At 44.3% G+C, this 20,439-nt stretch overlaps 1 protein-coding gene across 3 annotated transcripts in view; it reads right to left on the reverse strand.

The window, feature by feature from the left end:
* Positions 1–4,046: 4,046 nt before the first annotated feature.
* The window catches only part of RBFOX1 (RNA binding fox-1 homolog 1), a 1,384,890-nt gene continuing 1,368,497 nt past the window's right edge, over positions 4,047–20,439 (reverse strand). The window contains exons 15-17 of one of the 3 annotated variants that reach the window (XM_072942257.1): positions 19,455–19,507; positions 6,148–6,223; positions 5,493–5,775 (exon numbers count right to left, since the gene is read on the reverse strand). In XM_072942257.1, coding sequence (XP_072798358.1) covers positions 5,628–5,775; positions 6,148–6,223; positions 19,455–19,507 — 277 coding nt within the window. In that variant the 3' untranslated portion in view covers positions 5,493–5,627. Of the gene's footprint in view, positions 4,606–5,492; positions 5,776–6,147; positions 6,224–19,454; positions 19,508–20,439 lie in introns of those variants that run through there. The other 2 variants (XM_072942259.1, XM_072942258.1) reach the window with 2 other exon arrangements.

A 20,439-nucleotide genomic window follows, 5' to 3' on the forward strand; every position in this document is an offset into this window, starting at 1 on the left:
TTTTAAGAAACCCTTTCACTGCTGCTATGCATTTTGCTTTTCTTTACACATCATGTGAAATGTATGTGCTTACCTACATTTCAGAGAAGAACCTGGCTTTGGAGATTCTGATGTAAATGACTCCTTTTATTATCTCTGCTTATCCCCGCCCAATTTGGACAGGGCAGAGACATCCATAAACCAGCCTTTTAGGAGCTAGAGACCTCCCTCCTCACCATGTGCCAGGATAAAACTGGGGGCTTCTTTTATTAAATTAATATAGACTCGTATTTTGTAAGGGAAGTACCGGAAGCCCACGTTCACCATTGCCAGCACCACAACCATCACCAAGAATGAAAGAGAATCTTTGGAAGAAGATACAAGCTTCCTGGCCAGCAGTTGCTAGACATGACTTCAGGCAGATGGTGTGACCTATCAAACCTTATTGTCTTCACTTGTCAGATTAGGGCAATACTGTCCTCAAGGATCCGTGGACATAGAGTATCAGAAGTTGACTGTAACTTGCACAGTCCCATAGCTGAGGAGTTTCCAGAGAAGGGACCACTGAATATACCTGAGGTGGTATAATTCATACTACGTAGCAGCTGCGCTGTAGAAGGAAAATTGGAGAACAGAAGTCAGCTTTGGGCACTCAAAGTCTTCTTGTTTCAAATGCTGAGAGTTCTCACTGGGCCAGGACAGCAGGGGTGCTCGTTCTGGAATGTCAGACTCGCCACTCGCTGGACGCGTGCTCTTAGATAAACGAACCTCTCTGTGTCCCCGTCTCCTCACCTGGAAATAATGAGCTTCCAGTTTGTGAAGCGCTGCTCTCAGCCTGTGCCAGAGCTTGTTTTATTGATTCCACATGATATTAAGGGGTAGGCGGTATTACCGTCCTGAATTACGGATGAGGACCCAGGCTCAGAGGCACACAGGCAGCCAGCAAGGGGCCAAAACAGGAAGCGAACTCAGAACCTCTGCTTCCAGACTCTACATGTTTTTTTTTTAATTTAAATTTTATTTATTTATTTTTTAATGAAGGTACTGGAGTTCGAACGTGGGACCTCATGCATGCTAAGCAGGAACTCTACCACTGAGCTATACCCCCCTGTTAGACCCCACATTTTAAAAACCTTTATATGTGTTACCAACCTGATAGCAGCATTAAGACAATTAAATGAGATAGGATTAAGATATTGGTAAGAGAACTAAATGGGGTAGATAATTCAACCCTGGTGGGAGTATTAAATAATTCAGTGAAATAAGGAACACGGGATTCTTGGCCCTTAGTAACCACTCTGTAATTATCAACGCTAGCACGTGCCAGTATCATTTTTTCATCTTCGTCCCACAAGGCTCCCTCCTAAAAGTTGTACTAATAGCCTAAGTAGACGTTTCATTTGAAATGTACAGTTGTGTTTTGTTGAGTTTTGTTTTAAACCGAAGACTGACATTTCCGTGTCGAGGAATAGCTAAGCTTAGTTCTGTTTTTTGCCTTAAACATCTGTGGTTGGTTCCACTGACTTCTTTGGAAAGATATATGAGGAAAGGGAGCCCTCAGAGCCAGCCAGCCAGGGCACCTGCACAGGCACCTGGGTCTACCTGTGGTGACAAGGGCCATCTGCTGCTCACCTGGGCAGCTCCCCTCATCTCCTCCCCCTACCCACCGTGGGCACCAGGGCAGCCCCGTGTGGAGCCGACAAATCCCAGGAAACACACCGAAGCAAAAGGACTCAGGACACCAACTCACGTGTACCTTTTCAGACTAAGCTTTTATTTTTTGATATTACAAACCAGTTTTCTTTATTCACAAACCACTGTAAGTGATATAAACACTAATTTCTAAAGACAGATATACACATTTTCTGGGTTTGCAGATTGCGTGATGTGTGTGTTAAGAAGTCACTATATGCCACACATGATATTAATCTTTTTTTCCATAATTCATAATAGCAATAGTTATTTAGATAAATGAAAACATTCCAAATAAATACTGTTTTAAAAAAATCCAAAATGTTTGTTTACATCTCTGACATACATTTTAAAATGACTTATTGGCCTCTTGGAGGAGTGCCTGACAAAAGATTCTGCAACATCAGTTGGCACCCACTTTGCTCTAAATGATTTTATTAAAACTACATACAATCATGGGGGAAAGTACAGCTCATCGATGAAAATCAAAACTGCAAATTAATTTTACTTTAACCAACACAGTAAGAAGTCTATGTTTGTGATTCCAAATACAATGCAAATTCTGGATTTTTGACCTCGGAGGGAAATGGGAGAAATCTTTCTTCTCCCAACCCCTCTGCTCCTTCCGCCTTTCTCCCCTTCCGGGTAGGATGCCTGCAGCATTTTAATACATTGTTTCCCTTAAAAACATCAACCAGGCACCCGTCGTCATAACACTGTCTTCCAGGTAGGGGGATGAGAATGTCTTAGTGATGCTATAAAAACACCCCCTTGCCCCTCCCCTCCCCCACCCAAATAAGTCTGGTGAAAAGAATATTTGCTCTGCTTTTGGCGCAGTTTCCCCCGTTTCTCTCTCTCTCTTTTTTTTTTTTTGCGTTTTTTTTTTTTCAAGATCACGGTGATCTGTCTTAGATAGCGAAGCTACAGAAACTTTGTTTTCAAATCTTGTGAAACTTTATTGATGGTTTAATATCCAACCGATCTTATTGCATGCACATAGGATGACAAGAGAAAGCTGGATCACAAACACTTTTTTTTTTTTAAGTTTTGTCTGGTTTTGTTTGAAAGCAGAGTTGTTACAGCGGATTGGCAGGTTCACAGCGGTGAGTTGATAGCTTTACTAAAGTGCACACCATACGGCCTGCACGATACACATGGAGATTTGAACTCTGGCAGCAAAACTACTGGGGACAGCTTGCTGCAGGATTTTTTTTGTTTTTAATTTCAATACAAAAACAGGAAGATCCGTGACAGATACCCCAACTGAGATTAACTTGTAAACAGGACAACATGGAAAGACTTCAAACAGAAGAAGTACAAACTGCAATTTTTCGGCTGTCATTTCTGACCCTGCTTCAGAGGTGTGGGATGGGGGGGAACTTTGTTCTTTGGGGATGTCGAAGGTGGACCTACTTTTTTGCTTCCTTCTGACAAGTGTCCTAGGCCTTGGAGACAAAAAACAAACAAACAAACAAACAAACAAAAAAACAAAAAAAAACCCCTCAAGATACTGATTTGAGAGAATCCTTGGGGACCAGGAAGGATGGGAGGGCAGGCTCTCACCAACTGAAAAATTGCAGGTTGCTTACACAACAGACATGTTTCAAAAAGTACCAAGCTGATGAAAATACCGTGATGACCTCTACCCAATGACTGCAATACTTGTAAAAGGCGTCTAGAAATCCGAATATGATTATCACGTGATTCCATAAAAATGATACGTCTGTCTCTAACGGTTGTTCTACTCGGCTAAAACTAAAAGCTTCATTAAGACTGTTTCTAGAACTGAACAACTCCACTGCACAGATGTAAATTGTATACATTTGTCTTTTTTAACTGGTACAAAGAATTTTAAGTTTTTATTACTTTCTCTTTTTTTTTTGGAAAAAAAGAAAAAAATAGAAACAGTGCTTTTTATCACCTTTTTATTAATGTTATTTTTTTCCCTCCCATAATATAAAAGTCAGCAATGATATCAATAATTTATTATACTGGAAGAAATATAAAAAGAATGCTCGTTGATAGCCTAACTAGCAATTTTTGCCTAGATAACTAGCGGCTGGTTAAGAAGCTGAATACTGTCGGGTGGAATGGTTTAAAGGGCGGGTTTGCACAGCTTCATTCAGCTCAGATGCAAAGTGCCTCTAGCATCACCCCCTTAACAAGGTAACCTTTGGCTTGAACCGACAATGAGTAACTTAGAATCACTGACATATATCTATGTAGATATATCTATATAGGGAAATATATCTACATATATATATATACATGGTCGTTGGTGCAGTGGGTCGTTTAGATTCATCAGTTACTATATTTTTTTTTCTTTCAGCCAAAACCCAGCCCCAATCCCCTAGGTCCCTCCCACCCTTCCCCTTTCATAAAATAAAATAATGCAGATGCAGAAAAAACATGACTACTGTAGTCACTTACACTCTTCCCAACAGCTGATAACCCCAGTAGCTTTAATATTCAGCATATAGAATTCATTTACATGATATAGCACTCTGGATATGGCCCTAACACCAGTTTCGATTCATAGCTAGCATCTCTCTAGATCAACCACAAGAACTCCTACAGCCAGCAACCGAACTACGGAACCTTCAGAAATGAAAGACCCACAATATTAAAATACACAGAACAAAATATCTGAGGTATAAGATAAAAAATGTAATTTTTTTCCTCTTTTTATTTTTATTTTTTATCATTTTTTTTTTAGATGCTAAAATGATGCACTACTGCATGTATTGCAATACCCAGGCCTCGGAAAGCTTCCTTTCTCCCCACATTGGAAGGTTTTTATGGTTTTGTCATTTAGTATGGAGCAAAACGGTTGTATCCCCCTCGGTATATACTAGCCTGCAATGAAGAAAGAACGAGACCCACATCATCAGCATGGCTCCTAGTCTTGGCATCAGTCAAGGGTGCAAAAGCATTCTGAAACAAAGCAATTTAAGGGGTGTGTTTTTTACATTTTCCTTTTGCAACACGTGGATCATCAAAAAAGACTAATGTGAAAAATAGACACTCAGAAACAACCAAAATGGAGGCACCCCCTACCCATCCCAGGTCACTCTTGGAGAACTGAAGGTAGGGCCAATCCTGACCGCCCCCAATAGCTCCTTATAAAGAAAAATCCCTGTAAAACCAAATTCTATCAGCCAGCCCTGTGAGCTAAAAGGACTCTGATGCAAACTGGACAACTACAGGATTGGCACTGTCTCATTTTATTGGCTTGTTCGACTTGTCAATAAGACTATGTTCCGTCGGGAGAAGCTCAGTCTACACTCAAGAGGTTGAATGCAGATGACTTTTCGAATGTAGTTGTTCAACTCTCCTTTCCAACACCTTCCTCAAGCGGACCAGGTGTTGAAGCAGAGTAGTTGAATGCAAAATCAGGAGGAGAATTTAAATCAACTTCTTACTTGACTTGCCTCAGTAATTTGTATGGAAGTTGCTCTTGAGAGGGGAGTTGTGCAGATGAATTGCTTGATGTAACTGAGCTTGTGCAAAAAATAATGCGTTTCCAAATCGTTGCGGAATTTCTATGACCAAGCTCCAGTAAATTGGCCATGGCTTTAGATGGCTCTGAGGTGGCACTTAACTATTTCCATTGTCTAAAAGTTTGGGCGATTCAAAGGAATGCCTATGGGGATTTATTTTTAGGATAAGGACTGGTAATTCTTGACCCCAAGCAGAAAACTGCATGCCAGAAGCTTTGTAATGATTGCATACGCTCTCACGTGATGGGCACGTCTTAACTGTACTCAGGAGTTTTAGTGCATAGAAGTTTGAACAAGTACAGGCAAATTCACCCCACCCTCACCTCCCCTTTTTGCCCTCCCCCCACCCCTCCCAAAACAAAAAGCCAGATCCCCCCCAAAACAAAAGACAACCCCCAGACTGATTCCTTCTAATTCCTTATGTACTAGGCACACACACAAAGTGTGCCCCTCTGTCTACTTTCTCTCCTGGGCGACTATGACTTTAAACATGAATTGTAATAGGGGAGGAGAGGCAGTCAGATTCTCAGCTGCCTGACAGCAGAGGCCTGGAAGTGTGCAGCTTAGCTCCTCTGAAGTCTGTGCTGGGGCTGGAACCTTGGGGCTATGTGAATGAGCGGCAAGGGAGGGAAAAAAAAAAAGAAAAAAAAAAGTTCTGCATTGACACTGCATTCTGTTAGTGATGGATTTAATTATCAAAATGACTAATTATTCCATTAAGGTAAGTGCTCTGCTAGGTGAGACTTGCAAAGTTAGAAATATAATAACTTACATGCACTACATTGCCAAGAAATTAAGACATTTATCAAGTTTACTGGGAGGATTAATGTGGCATTTTAGCTGCTGTTAGCGCAAGAGACAAATTCAATTAAGGGAAAGTGACACGACATCAGCCGTCACCCCCGTACTAAGGTCCCAGCTGGGGGAAGGGACGGGAGGTAGGAAGAAGTGAGGAAGAGGAGGAAGTGGTACTCACCATGGCACCAACGCCGTAGGTGGGGGCTGGAGCAAGTGTGTGGTGGTAGGGGTCGGTAGCATAAACTCGTCCGTAACTACGAGGGAAACAGAGGTGGAGATTAATCCATCACAGGCAATTACAAAGTAAATAATAACAACCACAAAATACAAAATACCAAGACAGTGCACAGGGGCCCTATTCCTCTTTAGAAATAAGAAACATACTCCAGTCTGCCACGTAACATGAGAAAAGTCCGTCTGTACACAAGACATTCCTTTGTCCATTTAACATTGCTGATGACATAGGTATGTAGTGTCTGTGTGTGTGTGTGTGTGTGTGTGTGTGTCCTCTCTCTCACACAGCCCTTTCTACCCTGCTCACGTAGCTACTTCAAAGACAGAGGCAGGCAGAAGAAATAGCTTGGAAGAATGGTTTTAAGAAACCCAGGACCCACAAGAGACAGGTTATAATCAAGAGAGTGTCCTCTTTTCCTAGTGTAGATGTCACCACACAAGCGAGACAGGGTGGGTCAAACAGGGTGGAGTGATCCGGTCTGTACAGTTAGGGTCCAACATCTGAGAAAGGGAAAGCAAATGTTTTGAAATAGAAGCATCTTTGAAGGGTTTGTGGGACCTCCCCCTCCAGAATTAGAGCTTGATTTGGTTTTGATCCCAGATTTATCACCCCAGAATGTCTATCTCATCAATCTACAGTCAGGTTCTGGGAAGGGACACATTTCAGACTATTTCTTGATGACATTCCCTCATCTTTGTGTTTTCCTTTTTGTTTCCCCCTCACTCTCTCTCTACCATCTGCTCCCTCCACTTCCAGAACCTCCAGCACAGGCTTTAGAATACCAGTGTAGAAGGGATGGAAACCTAAGGCATTGGATGTCTACTGAGTATCTGGAACTGAACAATGCAACAGATCAGAAATTAGGTTTCAGAGAGGTTGAGTCACTTGCCCAAGATCACAGAGCTAGACAGAGTCAGAGCTGATCCTTGAATCTCTCAGGGAAACTCTCATGCCATTTCCATGGTTCCATGCACCATTCCTTGAATGGCCTGCCACATACCTTCTTGGGAATAGTTTGAACATCGCTGTTTTGGTAATGAGCAAAGCTGAGATGCAGGTTAGGTTAGGTTAGGGTCTCTGGAAGCAGTCTGAAATGGAGATTCTTCTGCATCTGATTTGTTGAGGGGTGCTTTCAAGAGGAGAGAGGGGCAATCAAGGATGTGGTCTGAGCTGGAGTCTAGCTTCTATCTGATCCCGAAATCAACCAACACCCCAGAGTTGATCCCATCTGGAGGCAAGTGGCTCAGTTGGTTAACATTAGTGTAAGTTAAGCATTAGCTGGGGGCTTCCTCGCGGGGTAGAGGTTAATCTCTGAGTTGAAGGGACTCTTTGGCAGAAGGTAAGTCTCTGAAGAAGGAGGCAGCTATGTGCCATTTGCAACTAATAGTCTAGAGCAACTGGGGGATGGGTGGACCAGCCACTCCATGGGGTATGTGTAAATTATCAACCTTCTTTGACTTTTAAACTTCCCTTTAAAGAATGAAGGAACAAGGCAGGAAGAAGTAGTTTCTAGTCTCGACCTTGGGGCCTAATTTGCACGGACTTTATTCCTCTCCATCTCTATCTTTTCCCTGCTTGCCTTACCATCTTCTTTCTCGTCGTCAGTGGGTAAGAATGTATGGGATGGATCTCACACCATGGAGCTTGGGAAGGTGGAAGAGGCTAGGTGAAGGTCCTTCTAACTCCCAGTCTAAGGTAGACCCCAGACAGAAAACAGATACGATCACCCCAAGTCCTCACTGGCCAGGTCTTACTCCCAAGCCCCCCCTTGCCTGTTTCAAAGGGCACTGCACTCCCATCATCCACAGGAGGCTTCCTGCTTTGAGAAGCCGTGTTCTCCTGATCCTCACAAGCAATGACGCGAATGGATGTTTCTTTTCTGAGATGAGTCTCTTGGTGAAACTCACAAATCGTCAACCTGACCCTCTTGCTTTTCATTCCTCGGAACACCCTTCATGCCCTTGACTCATCAAAAATGACCTTTAATCAAAAAACTTTTAGGCGGGGAAGGAAGGTTATAGCTCAGTGGTACAGTAACATGCTTAGCATGCACGAGGTCCTGGGTTCAATCCCCAGTACCTCCATCAAAATAAGTAAGTAAATAAATAAAAATACAAATAAACCTAATTACCTCCCCCCCTAAAAAAAAATTTAAAAAATTTTTTAAAAACCTACAAAAATATAAGGGGAAAAAAAACCCTAAAAAAATTCTCCCTCTCTGGGAGAGAAAAATAGATGTAAGTCCAAGACAGGGTGTATTAAGGCAAGAAGAATGATGACGTTTTTGAAAAAAATTTTAGTCATGGAGGTCACTCATGAAACTTGGGTTTCTACCAACATACGTAGAAGTAGATACTAATGGGGGAAAGAACATGATGTATAACTTTGGCATTGATTTTCATTTCATGAGAAAATCAGCTCTGCCGTGGGTCTAGAGACAAAAAGCAAAAAGCTGTTCATAGGATTGTTTTAAGGTACCTCCCCCTGGCAAAGCTGGTTGTAGGGAGCAGGGCACAACCTGCGGAGGCAAACGGAAAATGCTTGGCCGTTGACTAAAGCGAGCCCACAGCGTGGTGTTCCTTCAAAACAAGCGTGCAGATGTGAATTCAGAACAGTGATTGTTAGTTTTCAATCTGGGGACGGGTTTTTCTGTGGCAGAAATGCCGTCTTTGAGGGAGACAACATAGCGGCCGTCTGAATGCATTGCGTGAAAATGCAGCCCCCCACCTTTTCCTTCTGAGTCGTTTAATGGTGAATTTGTGTTTGTCTCTAATACTGGGCAGAGCTTCAACCTTTGTGGAAAACCCAAGGTAACAATTTGGCAGCGTTCTCTTCCAAGGCAGGAGGAAAATACAGCAGCCCCGAACGATTCCTCGTAAATGAAAAGCCCCCTTTCCTCCTCAGGGTGACCTCTACCTTCAGAATCTGATGGTTTTATTATGATTAATAAATTTCATTTCCACAGAGGAAAAGGGACCATGTCAGCTCCGACCGCAAGCAAGGAGGCTTCTTTTCAAATGCTAATTTCGAAACACACCCTTGTGTGACACTACGGTTTCCACCCAAGGTTAGGAGGGAAGATGTGGACTTGAGCGCTGTTCCTGCAGCAGACGTGCCAGGCACGTCAGCGACCGCACATCCTCAGAGCCGGCCAAGCACAGCCCCAGGGAAGAAGGGCAGTGCCCAGGGACCTCGACGGGAAGGATGCGCAGATGTCTTGTGGCCGCCACGCTCTGACTGCCCTGCACCCATGGTGACCCTCCACGCTGCCCACCCCTGGCCACAGCGGACACTATTGCAGTCAGGTCAGGATGCTGTTCACGGCCCCACATCCCATCCGTCAGAAATTACAGATGAAATCTTAAACGTGTCCACTTCACTCCATTCACCCTCTCACCACCCTGACGGAAGCTGCCAGTGTCATCAGTCATCAGAACCAAACTGAAAGCAGCCTGAAGTCTTGTCCCTTAGGTTCTCCTCATGCTTCTTCACACCGCGAGCCATTTATATCTATATCTGTCTGTCTATCTAGCTATCTATCCATCTATCTAGTTAGATGTAAATCTATATGCATCTCATCATATCATCCCCTTGCTTAAAACCCTTCAATGGTTTTTCCATTGATCCTAGAATAAAATTCAAATTTACAAGTTGCCCCTGCCCGCCTCTCAGTCTTATCTTACGCCTCTCTGCCCTTAGCTCACTGTGCTCTGGCACGCTGGCCTCATCAGTGCTCCTTGGACACATGCAGATCCGTTCCTCCTCAGGGCTTCGGTCCTCGCTCATCTTCCACCTGAACTGCTTCCTTTCATCCTTTATCAGATCAAATGTCAGCTCCCGGGACTCACCTCTGTCCCCCACTGCTCGTCCTTAAGCACGCTTTCCAACCCCTTTCCCATCTTTCACATCATGGAGCAAATCTGAATTCCTTTTGTTTACTTACCTCCAGGAGGGGTGGTTTGTCTGTCCCCCCTCCTGAAGTCAGCCCCATGGGGGTTGGGGCTGAGTCTGTTTTGTGCACCTGTTTCTCCCCAGTGTCGAGGATGACACTGGCCACTGGGCCAGTGAATAAGGGACCAAGCTGATGCCACTCATTGAATGAAGGCAGAGAGAGGGAGGAGTAGAGAGAGAAGAGAGGTCTGGCAAGACCCTGTAGCCAGCATGGCAATTCTGTCTGGAGCTAAGATTCTCTCAGCTGTGTTTTCTGAAGATTCTTAGGTCAGCTGCTCCCAGATTCAGTCAAAACCCCTCAAGACACTCAGAAACACAGTTTCTTGAGACTTGAAATACAAGGTGTATCATTTCACATCACCCTCTGAAAGTTCACAAAACACTAGCCAAGTTGCCTTAAAGTTCATCAAAGGGAAAACACCAACAAAGGAAGAAAAGATAACTGCTTTTGCTGGCTAGTTCAGCACCACCTGCAGCCATCATGAGCCCCGCTCTGTGGCCGACCTTGGCAACAAGTTCCAGCCAGGAGGCCCGCCTGCTCTGGGCAGGGCAAAGGCCTGGGGCCAGAAGATCCAGGTTTGGGTTCTGCCTTGGCAACGTCCTTGCTCAGTGATGCAGGCAAACCACTCTCTCTGAGCCTCATTTCCCTTGTTCATAAAATGGTTTTGTTCTGTCTGAGCCCTGCCTAATTCACAGATAAAGTGCAAGGAAAGAAACCAGATCCATTTGAAAGCAGTTTGCAGACAGTGGAGATGACGACACAGGGGTTCTTATAGAGAATTTCACAAGCCGGTCATTCACGCCTGCCCAGACGGTGGGTCTGCAGAGGCACAAGGAAAGATCCTGTTCTAACAGGATCACGTGTAGCTCTGGCAATCAACTCACAGATGCTTTTGGAGTCAAGATCTGTCTCCTTTACAAGTTACAGATGTAGTTTAAATTGCTGTATTTGAACTTAAGGTGATGTTGGCATCAAATGAGTAAGTAAGCTGCCTGTTGAATGGGAAATATGAACCTGTGTTTGTTAAAGTGCTTGGTCAACTCTACTGAGAGATGTAAATACGACTTACCATTAACATCTTCTAAATCTCGCTACAGCAAGCTGGATGCTAATGAAAGACAATAGGGCCATGTTGGTGCCCCACCCCAGGGTTTTAACAGTCAAGTGATTTTCTCATAGGGACGTAGTAGGTCCCTCTATAGATCTGAATTGAGTCTTCATGCTCCTGGGACCTTTCACTCTTACTTTAGCATCACCTCCCCACACCTTCTGTCCCAGAGATGGCTGGGGAAATCCCAGCGGGGCAGAAAGATGAATAAAATATGCTCGGCTATCAGATGGAGTTCACAAGGTGGTGTAGGTCTCCTGGACAGCCCAAATGCAGCCTGCAGGTGCAAAGGCATGTGTCCCCACCACACAGAGAATGCAGTATGCCTTCAAAACAGGATACCTCACAAGGGATCAGAATGCATGCCCCCAGTTTCTGCAATGCCATGAGGGGCTACAGTGCCCTCCTAATTATATCTAAGATAGTTTGGAAGGTATTTGGGAATTTAATCCATGCAAGTCACATACTTGCCGCACAAACAGGGTCCTGCACCATGGCCCCGTGGTTCCAGCAGCCTGCAGTTTGGAGAGCAGTGGTATAGGTCCCCACCCCTCTCCTGTGGTCTCAGACGTCAGTTGCTCAGTAGGTCTTAATGAATACTCACTGCGGAATAGTCCTTTGTGACCATGGTAGCCATCTCCTAGTCTAATCTAGGCAAGTGCTCATACAGCTGTAGACCATGGAGGTGACCAGGCTTTATTCTAAAAGCTTCCCAAGATATGTAAGTCAGAGTGATGGAAACAGTCCCATAACTCAAAACCTCCAAGAAAAGACAGGGTAGAAATGGAAGAAGTTCTCTAAGATGAACAAGGAGCCATCCCAACCCGACCTGACCCCAGCATTTCTGAATTCTGCTGCTGCTCACTTCCTGAGCTTGGATTTGAAATGATCATCTTCACAAATCACTCTTTCTCAATCTCATGACTCTTTTCCTCAGAAGTAGGAGGGAAAGCATCTTTGGGGCTCCCTGGCTTCTCACTGGGAAGCCACGGAGTTTGTTGTTACGCACGGATGCCTGAACTGTGTGGACAGAAGTAACCACGTACACCCTGAGGAGTCCATGAGAACCAGATCATGCCACCCACGGCAAGTCAGATGGCATCATCCTTTCCACACCCTCTCAGTGCAATTCAGAACCTCTTCCTATTCTGAATCCCAGCAGAGCAGGTTTGAGGTAAGAACCTTGATTCCACATTCATCAGATCAGTAGCAGCCACGGTCTGAGAGTCAAGAAGACACAGTAAGCCCTGCTTTTGGCAACACAGCTCCTCCCCTCTGGACTGTCTTCTTCAACGAAAGACCAAGGGCCACACTCTCTTTAATGCCAAAGCCAAGGCCACCCTCCTTTAGAAAGTCCATTTCACCTTCTATGCGACCTGATGACAGCTCTACCAAATTCACTAAGAACTTCCCATCATGCTTTAAAATCAACATGACACCCCAGCTACAGTTTCATCCCTAGGGGAACCACAATGATAGTTTCCCGTTTGCATCCTTCCTGAGATCTTCGATATGCCTGAAGACAAGCAGGGTTGAACAGTAGCTAAGGATTCCTCAAGGTCAGAATTCCTAGCATCAAATTCTGCTTCTGCACTCTCCCTGCTAAGTAACCTCAGACTGCGGATCTCCTCGCCGAGCCGGTTTCTCCATCCATGAGCGGAGATAACAACGGTGCACACTGACTGTACAAGGCTATGGGGAGGCTGAGATGAGGGCTGTGGGTTATCGGTTAGTTAGAAACAGAACAAGTGTCAGTTACGGTTGCTACTGAGATTACTGACAGGATTGACGCTCTTGCTGTCTCTCCATTCCATGTGGGGTCCCTGCGGTAAAGCCCGTGGAATACATGCGGCAGAGCTACCCACGAACTGAGTCGTCCTGCTGAATCCCTGTGTCCTGGCACCACCCCCACCCCATGTAACTCAGATCAAAATTCTAAGAGGTTCTCTAACAGGATGAGAAGGAGATAGATTCTGGGGTCCTGTACCCCAGGGATGTCCCTCTACAGCATACACACGCACGCACACACAGACACACACACACACACACACTCGGAGACAAAATTGAAACGTGAAGTCAAGACACACTGCCAACATCCAGGTTATCTGTCGCAATATTTTAATTCCAGGTGAGTGTATCGCCTCTAAGAGGCCAGTTCTTGGAGCACACGCATTCCTTCAATTCCTTCAATTCTATTCATTTGAGAAAAATGAATGAAAACATGGCTCTCACATGGTACTGTCCGAGAGAAATGTAATGAGAGCCAGAGATGTGAACCACACAGGATATCATAAGTTTTATAGCAGCCACATTCAAAAGAAAAAAGGGGGGGAAAGAAAACAGGTGCCATTCGTTTTTATATTTTAATTTAACCTAATATATTAAAACATTAAAATTTCAATGTGACATCGACATAGAGGTTACCAGTGAAACATTTCACATGATGTTTGCACTAGGTTTTTGAAATCTAGTGTCTGTTGTACACTTAGAGCTCATCTCCATGAGGACCAACCACATGCCAAGGGCGCAACAGCCATGTGGTCATCGGGCACCGTGCTGCAGAGCACGAGTCTAGAAAAACCTATTGAATGTTCTTCCCATGGGAAGAGGGAAGATGCCTGAAGGAGCAGCCCTATGTTTCCTGGAGTGTGATCTGAGCACTCTTCTATCGGAATGACCTGGGGGAGCTCGTAAGAACATAGATTGACAGGCTCCTCTCCAGACCTAGGAATCAGAATCTCCGGGGCGGAGAGAGGGGAGGCTGATGCTGAATCTGCATCTGTAACAAGTTCTGCAGGTGACCGTCACCCACGCTGACATGTGGGTGACATAACTGCTGTTCTATATTTTTGAAAAATTCTGCCCTGATTAGCAGTCCCTTCCTCAGGCTAATTCAGATCTCTCTAGACATCTTTAATTTTCTTAAGGAAACTGATAAAGACATTCATTTGTATAGGGTATTATTATTGCATGTAACAAGCTTTGAACTATGCCTAGTATACAGTAAGCACTCAATAAATGCGATGATTATTAAGTTCCTTTGTCTGTATGTGCCCTTAGCACCTCGTACTTCCCGTATTATCATACCCACCACATTTGACTGGAAACAGACCAATTAACTACAAATCAATTTGCTGCATGACAACTTTGCTGAATAATCAAATCACCAAAATGTGAGGGAGGCAATTAGGTGAAATTTGCTCAAGGATCAATTAGAGGAATGGCCAATTTGGAAATTTCTTCTAAATGTTATCTGAAGTCTCAGTGCAGCTGCATGAATGTGCAAGTGTGTGTGTGTGTGTGTGTGTGTGTGTGTTTGTGTGTGCGTGTTCAGGTTGTGGGGAGGAATAGAAAGATGGATGGCGGTAGTGACACCCTCCACAGTGCCCCTGAATTTGCCAAATGTTGCTTCTAATAATTACTTAAAGCATGTAGCAACCACAGGGACTGGCTTCCACAGCATATACAGATGTTTATTCGGTTCAAGCTCATTCGCAGACCCATGTGTCTTATCCAGTGCTCATAAGGAGCTGGGAGCGTGTCCCCAGGTTGGCTCCCCATTGCCACCATGATGGTATGTGGTGTGGTGGAGGGGGTGAGACTTGCTGCTGGATGGAGACCACCTGCACCCGACAGACACACGAGCATGGCACACACTCCCTTGTGTGCCCTTGGCAGGGGGCAGCTGGGAGCCTGGACTCTGGAGCCAAAACAACTAGTTCAAAGTGTCTGGTACTTTTCAGGGCATGGGTGATCCTGTTAATTGATTTTTAGCCTCTGATTTTCAGCAAAGGAAAGACGTCTGGAGGATTGCCCTAGGACACACTTGGCTTGTGTGACCCTGTCTCCTTGGAGATGCAGAATTCTCCCTTTGCCGCTCTGTCCTGCACCCAGACCCGGGCCCACCACACCCAGTGCTCAGCATACACAAGCTGCAGGAAGGAAATAAAATCTCCCACGGGAACATCTGTTTAGAGAACCATCCAGTTCCCTCGGGTTCCCTCACAGGTTTAGCAAGTCTGCCCCTCAACTCACAAATGCTAGTTTTCTAGGAGCAAGACAGCACAGCTGAAGAAAGCGGAAGAATTCCACCTGGGGGCAAAGGTCAACGTTCCAAGGTCAAGGTGAAAGGAGCACTTGGGGGCAGTGCGGTCCAGTGGAAAAGAGCTCTGGCATGAGACAGACCCCAGGGTGACCACGGGCAAGTTGCCAAACCTCTCTGGACCTGAGCGTTTTTTCTTTTTTAATTTGCAAACCAAGGATGAGAGTAACATCAGCCTTGCCGAGCTACTGTCATAAATGAGATGTGCATGTATATATGCAGACACACACACCTGTGTACGCACACGTATGTACACACGCATGTGTGTACATGTATACACTGTATACAATTTATTGTACTTGCAAGTACACAGAATTTACTCAATAAATGACAGGTAGCTATGACTATGCCCTGGAGAATCCAGCAAAGCCCATATGAGAGACAGTGACCAGAGGGATGAAGGGCTTTCCTGCTTTCCTTTCAGACTCTGTGGAAATAACCAGTACACCCTTGGAGCAAGAGGGAGGGCATGGATATTTAACACAAACTGGCCCCTGTGAGTTCCTAATCTGCCAGCACATCCTGTTTGTTCCCTTGTCAAAATACAGCCCAAGAGAACCACTTCTCCAGTCTTCTACAGGGGACTCCCAGCCATCATGGCTGCTCTTGCCATGCTGCAATCCACCTCACCATTAAGAAAAAAAGTCAGATCACAGCTGATCCTCCAGTGCCTTCCTATCACACTTAAAATCTCAAATGGTTTCTGTGGCCTCCAAGTCCTAATTTGTTTGGACCCCTGGCTATCATCTTGATACGTTCTCTCCAATTCTCACTTGTTCTCACACGCTCTGGCCAGAACGCTGCAAGCATGCCTCCACCACGGGACATTTGCACTTGCTGCTTCTGCAGCCTGAAATGCTTTCAATTCTTGGCTCACACCCTGGCTTAATTCAGGTCCCTGCTCAAGTGTCACCCTCTCAGAGAGGCCACCTCTGATCAGTGAATATAAAGTGATATTGCATCTTACTTTCTATCCCTGCCCTTCTTTTTTGATTCATTGTAGTGATTTGATGACTTTACATGCAGATATGTTACATGTTCATTCATGCACATGTTTGAGGTCTGGTCTGCACTAGGATGGGGGCTCTTTGAAGGATGGAGGCTCTTTGAAGGAAGGGCTTCTTTTGATTTATTTAATGCTATGTCCTGAAAGCATAGAACAGCGATGACTCAAAACACATTAATTAACTGACTTCTCAGCTGCTCTATCAAAATAAGTAACGTGCTTTTCAACCTCCATTCTTGTACAAGACCCACACTCTACCAGAACTGCAATCCCTAGCCAGTCCTGGGAAAAAGTCCAATGATCAGAGCAGCAGGCAGACCTCGGGTTGAAGAGAAGGGAAAGTCAGCTTGCCCTTTCTGCCCGTCTCTTGCAGAATCCAACTCATTACAGGTTCTTGGTGTTACAGAACAAGAAACCGTTGGAGGGTTCAAGGTGGATGTGACAGCCGTGGAAACACGAGTCTTTCAGCAACAACCCAAACAAAATAAGAGTGAAACAACCAACAACCACTGCTGGAACCACTGACAGTGAATATCCATTTCCTTCTAGATACAGTCTCACAAACCACACATGCTCCTGAAACATGTTTCATCTATGTGACCAGCAAGGCAGAATCGGAGCTTTGGCATCCTCTACCAAAGACCCAACTAAAAATCATCACTCTTCCTTTGGGAACTGAAAGAAGAATTCTTCAGTGTTCCCATTGCTCCTATTTGATGACTTTCACCTCCCCACCTCTGCCCTGAGCCACAGACAAAAGTGTCTGGCCATTTCTGCTCCCCACCCTGGGCAACTGGGTAAAGATAACCCTTCTTTATAAGAACTGCAGCTATCAAATCCATCAAGCCCGCGACACTGAGATGTAAAGCACCTTGTCGATCTCTTTTTTTAATGTCAATAAAGATAAGTTGCCTTTTTTTTTTTTTTTGGTCAAATACTGAAGTCCAGTAGACACCAGTATTCAAGAGACCCACCCCGGGGATCACTGTTCTGCATGTGGAGGGGAGCGCTCTAGAGAGCTGTGCTGTTTAGAGTGTGGGTGCCCTGGGTTTTTTCCAACGTGTGGGAGATAAGGAAGACTTCATCGAAACCACGAGTCACCACCTTTGTTGGCTGCGTGGTTCTGATTTTTCATTTTCATTCTGTGAGGAGGGTGGGCTGGCTGGGAGATAATTCACATTTGATTGATATGGGTGTCTCCTTTTTCATGCCTGATTCAAAATTCAGAGTTCAAATTGAACCTTATGAAGCATACAACACATTATTAATATGGCCATCAAAGCAACAGGGATATCTCTCTCAATTTGAAATTTGATCAATAGCAATTCATTAAGAATTTACTGAGCAGCCATCCTAAATGAGATAAGGTAGGTGAAAACACTTTCTTGACTCAGGCAAACTTTTATTATCTGCAGCCTCTTTTTGAAATACAGTGTGTGGACCACCTGCTTACAGCGCAGGGTTTTGTTAAGTCACGGGACAAAATCAATATCTCCCTCTTAGGTTGTGACTTCTCAGTGTTTGATCTGTGATGTCAAAATAGAACCTCAGACACATGGGAACATGCATACACTCTGACAGGGGAGACAGACGCTCTGAGAGACCAGCAGACCCACAAATGATGTTCATTAACATTTTCCGCCAGTGTTCCCCCACCGCGCCACCCCAAGCCGATTTCTCCTTTAGTTGCATGCTCCGTTCTCTGTAAGTTCTGCAGATGCGAAAGGACTCCTGTATCCCAAGAACATTCCCCGTCACCCCCAGCCATGCAACTATCCATCTCCTACTTTGCGGCATTAGTGCAGTGTTAACGGTTGTCACCACCTCTCAGAAGGAGAAACAGATACTGGAGGCAAAGAGTTGAGGAGGGAAAGTAGCAGGGCCATTACCAAAGGGGTTTCGTAGAAACGGAGTAAGCTGTCACTTTAAAAAAGGAGCATGCATACTTCAGGAACTCCCAGGGGGAACACTGTAAACTATTAAAGATGTTGAGACCAACTGTCAACGAAACAGAACAGAAAGGGCTGGGGACACGCTCCTGGTTCTCCCGGCTTCCCTGAGCTCTCTCTCTCCAAAGACTGTGAGCAGGGGGTGAAGCATTCGCAAACAAGCCTTTGTTCACTGCGCCCTTGATAACACGTGACTGGTAACAGGTGGCTGTCGATTTCATGTGTGTTTTCGAAGGTCATGGCACGCTCAGTTACATGGGGATGAGCGGTAATGCCCTCCCTGGTTGGCTAAAAGCAACCCTTTGGTAAGATCTCCTAGTCATTGTTTTGGTCATAGTTTAGGCTTAAAAGCAAAAAACAAAATCTGATGTTAGTTAAGACACTCACCTATCTTGACATTTAATCAAGTAACTCCATGCTAATGAAAGTCCAAACATAGCTGTTCTGAGCCACATCAAAGCAAAAAGACAGGCATTATTTGAATGGCTACGTCATGCAACGGTGCCAATTTCCACCTGCCAAGGCCTTGATTTCAGAACCAGGAGGCTCTGCCTCTCTCGTGTCCTGCTACTTGTAACAGGTTTTAAAAGAAAGGAAACAGAGGATCTTTAACTAATGGAATGAAGATCCCCTTCTTAGAAAACAGAGATAATTATATTCCCCAATGCCTCCAGCTTTATAGATTCAATCTTTTAGGGCCTATGATATAAATCTATCATTGCATAGAGATCCCAAATAATCACATATAAATCTGTGTGAACCCAGACAGAACACGTCCAAAAACATAGAAGTCCCGTGTCTGTGTCCCTAAAATCTCCCCTGTTCAGTATTTTAACATAAGAGCACTGATTATATTGTAAGATTTTACTGTGGCTTCATTCAACATAGTCTTACTTTACTGGGTCATGTATTATTAAAACTGGAAATAAAATACCAACGTTAGCAAAATGCCTACTGTCTTTTCAGACAGCAGAGCCTAAAGGCTCTAGCTATACTCCGAAGATATACAGACTGTTGTTTTTTTTTTTTTTAACTAAACTTTCTAGCGTGACCAACTGCAGCATGTGAAGGAAAAAAAAAAAAAGGATACTGAGACTTGGATGGATGCATCAAGAAGTAGCAATGTTTGTTACCTGCAGAGGTGTTACAAGATATTTCATCTGCTGCAACGAAGACGAACTGATTTCTGGAAGAGAAGATAAAATTCACAATACTGCTCGCTCAGGGGGGAAGGCGCTCTCTGCCGACTGGGTCGATGTATTCAGATGAGGGGAGGGAAGGGTGCTGCGTTTGAATGGATGTTGCAAGGAAATGTGTTGCATATCTTGGACTTGGAGAATTTAGGAAGATCATGAAACAGGCATGCAGGGTACCTTTCAACAAAATCATGGTGATGTCAGAATGTGGACCACAGACAAGCTGTTGCACTGGGATATTAATACTATGTGTTACTAAAATGTCATCATGCTGGGGTATGTGTCCAAGGCGAAGGCATTTCAAGCTCAGCTCATATTTCTACGCTGGATTCCTATGCTCAAAGGAGACATTAGAAAAGTATTTTTTTTAGACTATTAGAAAAAAGAGTATACTTCAATTAGCTAGGAAAAAAATCATAAAATTCCAGACTTCATTATTATAGTATAGTATTCAAAAACATTTTTAAAGGAAAGAAAAAGAAAAGCTGTCGTTTCAGAAGAGAATGTTAAATGGTGCCGTGTTATGGGTAATAATTTCCTCACCAAATGAGGCTTGCTACATAAAGAAGGTAAGAGAACTCATCAATTGAAATAAACCCTGTCTTGCCAAATTATTTTTAATGGTGCGGTATTAAAAAGAAAATAAAAGTGGAAAGTGCTGTTTCACTTTGATTTAGTAAATCCAGAAAGATGATAAAACTCTCTTAAGATGTTTCCAGCTGCGGCATTTCCTCAGTGTAACGTGGCCTAATTCAGAGGGACTGTCTGTTTCTCTAGAAATAAGAATGTCTGTGTCAGGCCGATTACAAAAGTGTCCCAGTGAGATTGGCTAGGCTCTTAAATGCCTCACAAGGAGGAGTACTGAGGCTTCTAATTCTCATTTGTTAGATTTTTTGGAGCATTTGAATCATTGGGAACCAAG

The sequence above is a fragment of the Vicugna pacos genome, chromosome 18 (genome assembly GCF_048564905.1).
Source record: "Vicugna pacos chromosome 18, VicPac4, whole genome shotgun sequence".
NCBI lineage: Eukaryota > Metazoa > Chordata > Mammalia > Artiodactyla > Camelidae > Vicugna > Vicugna pacos.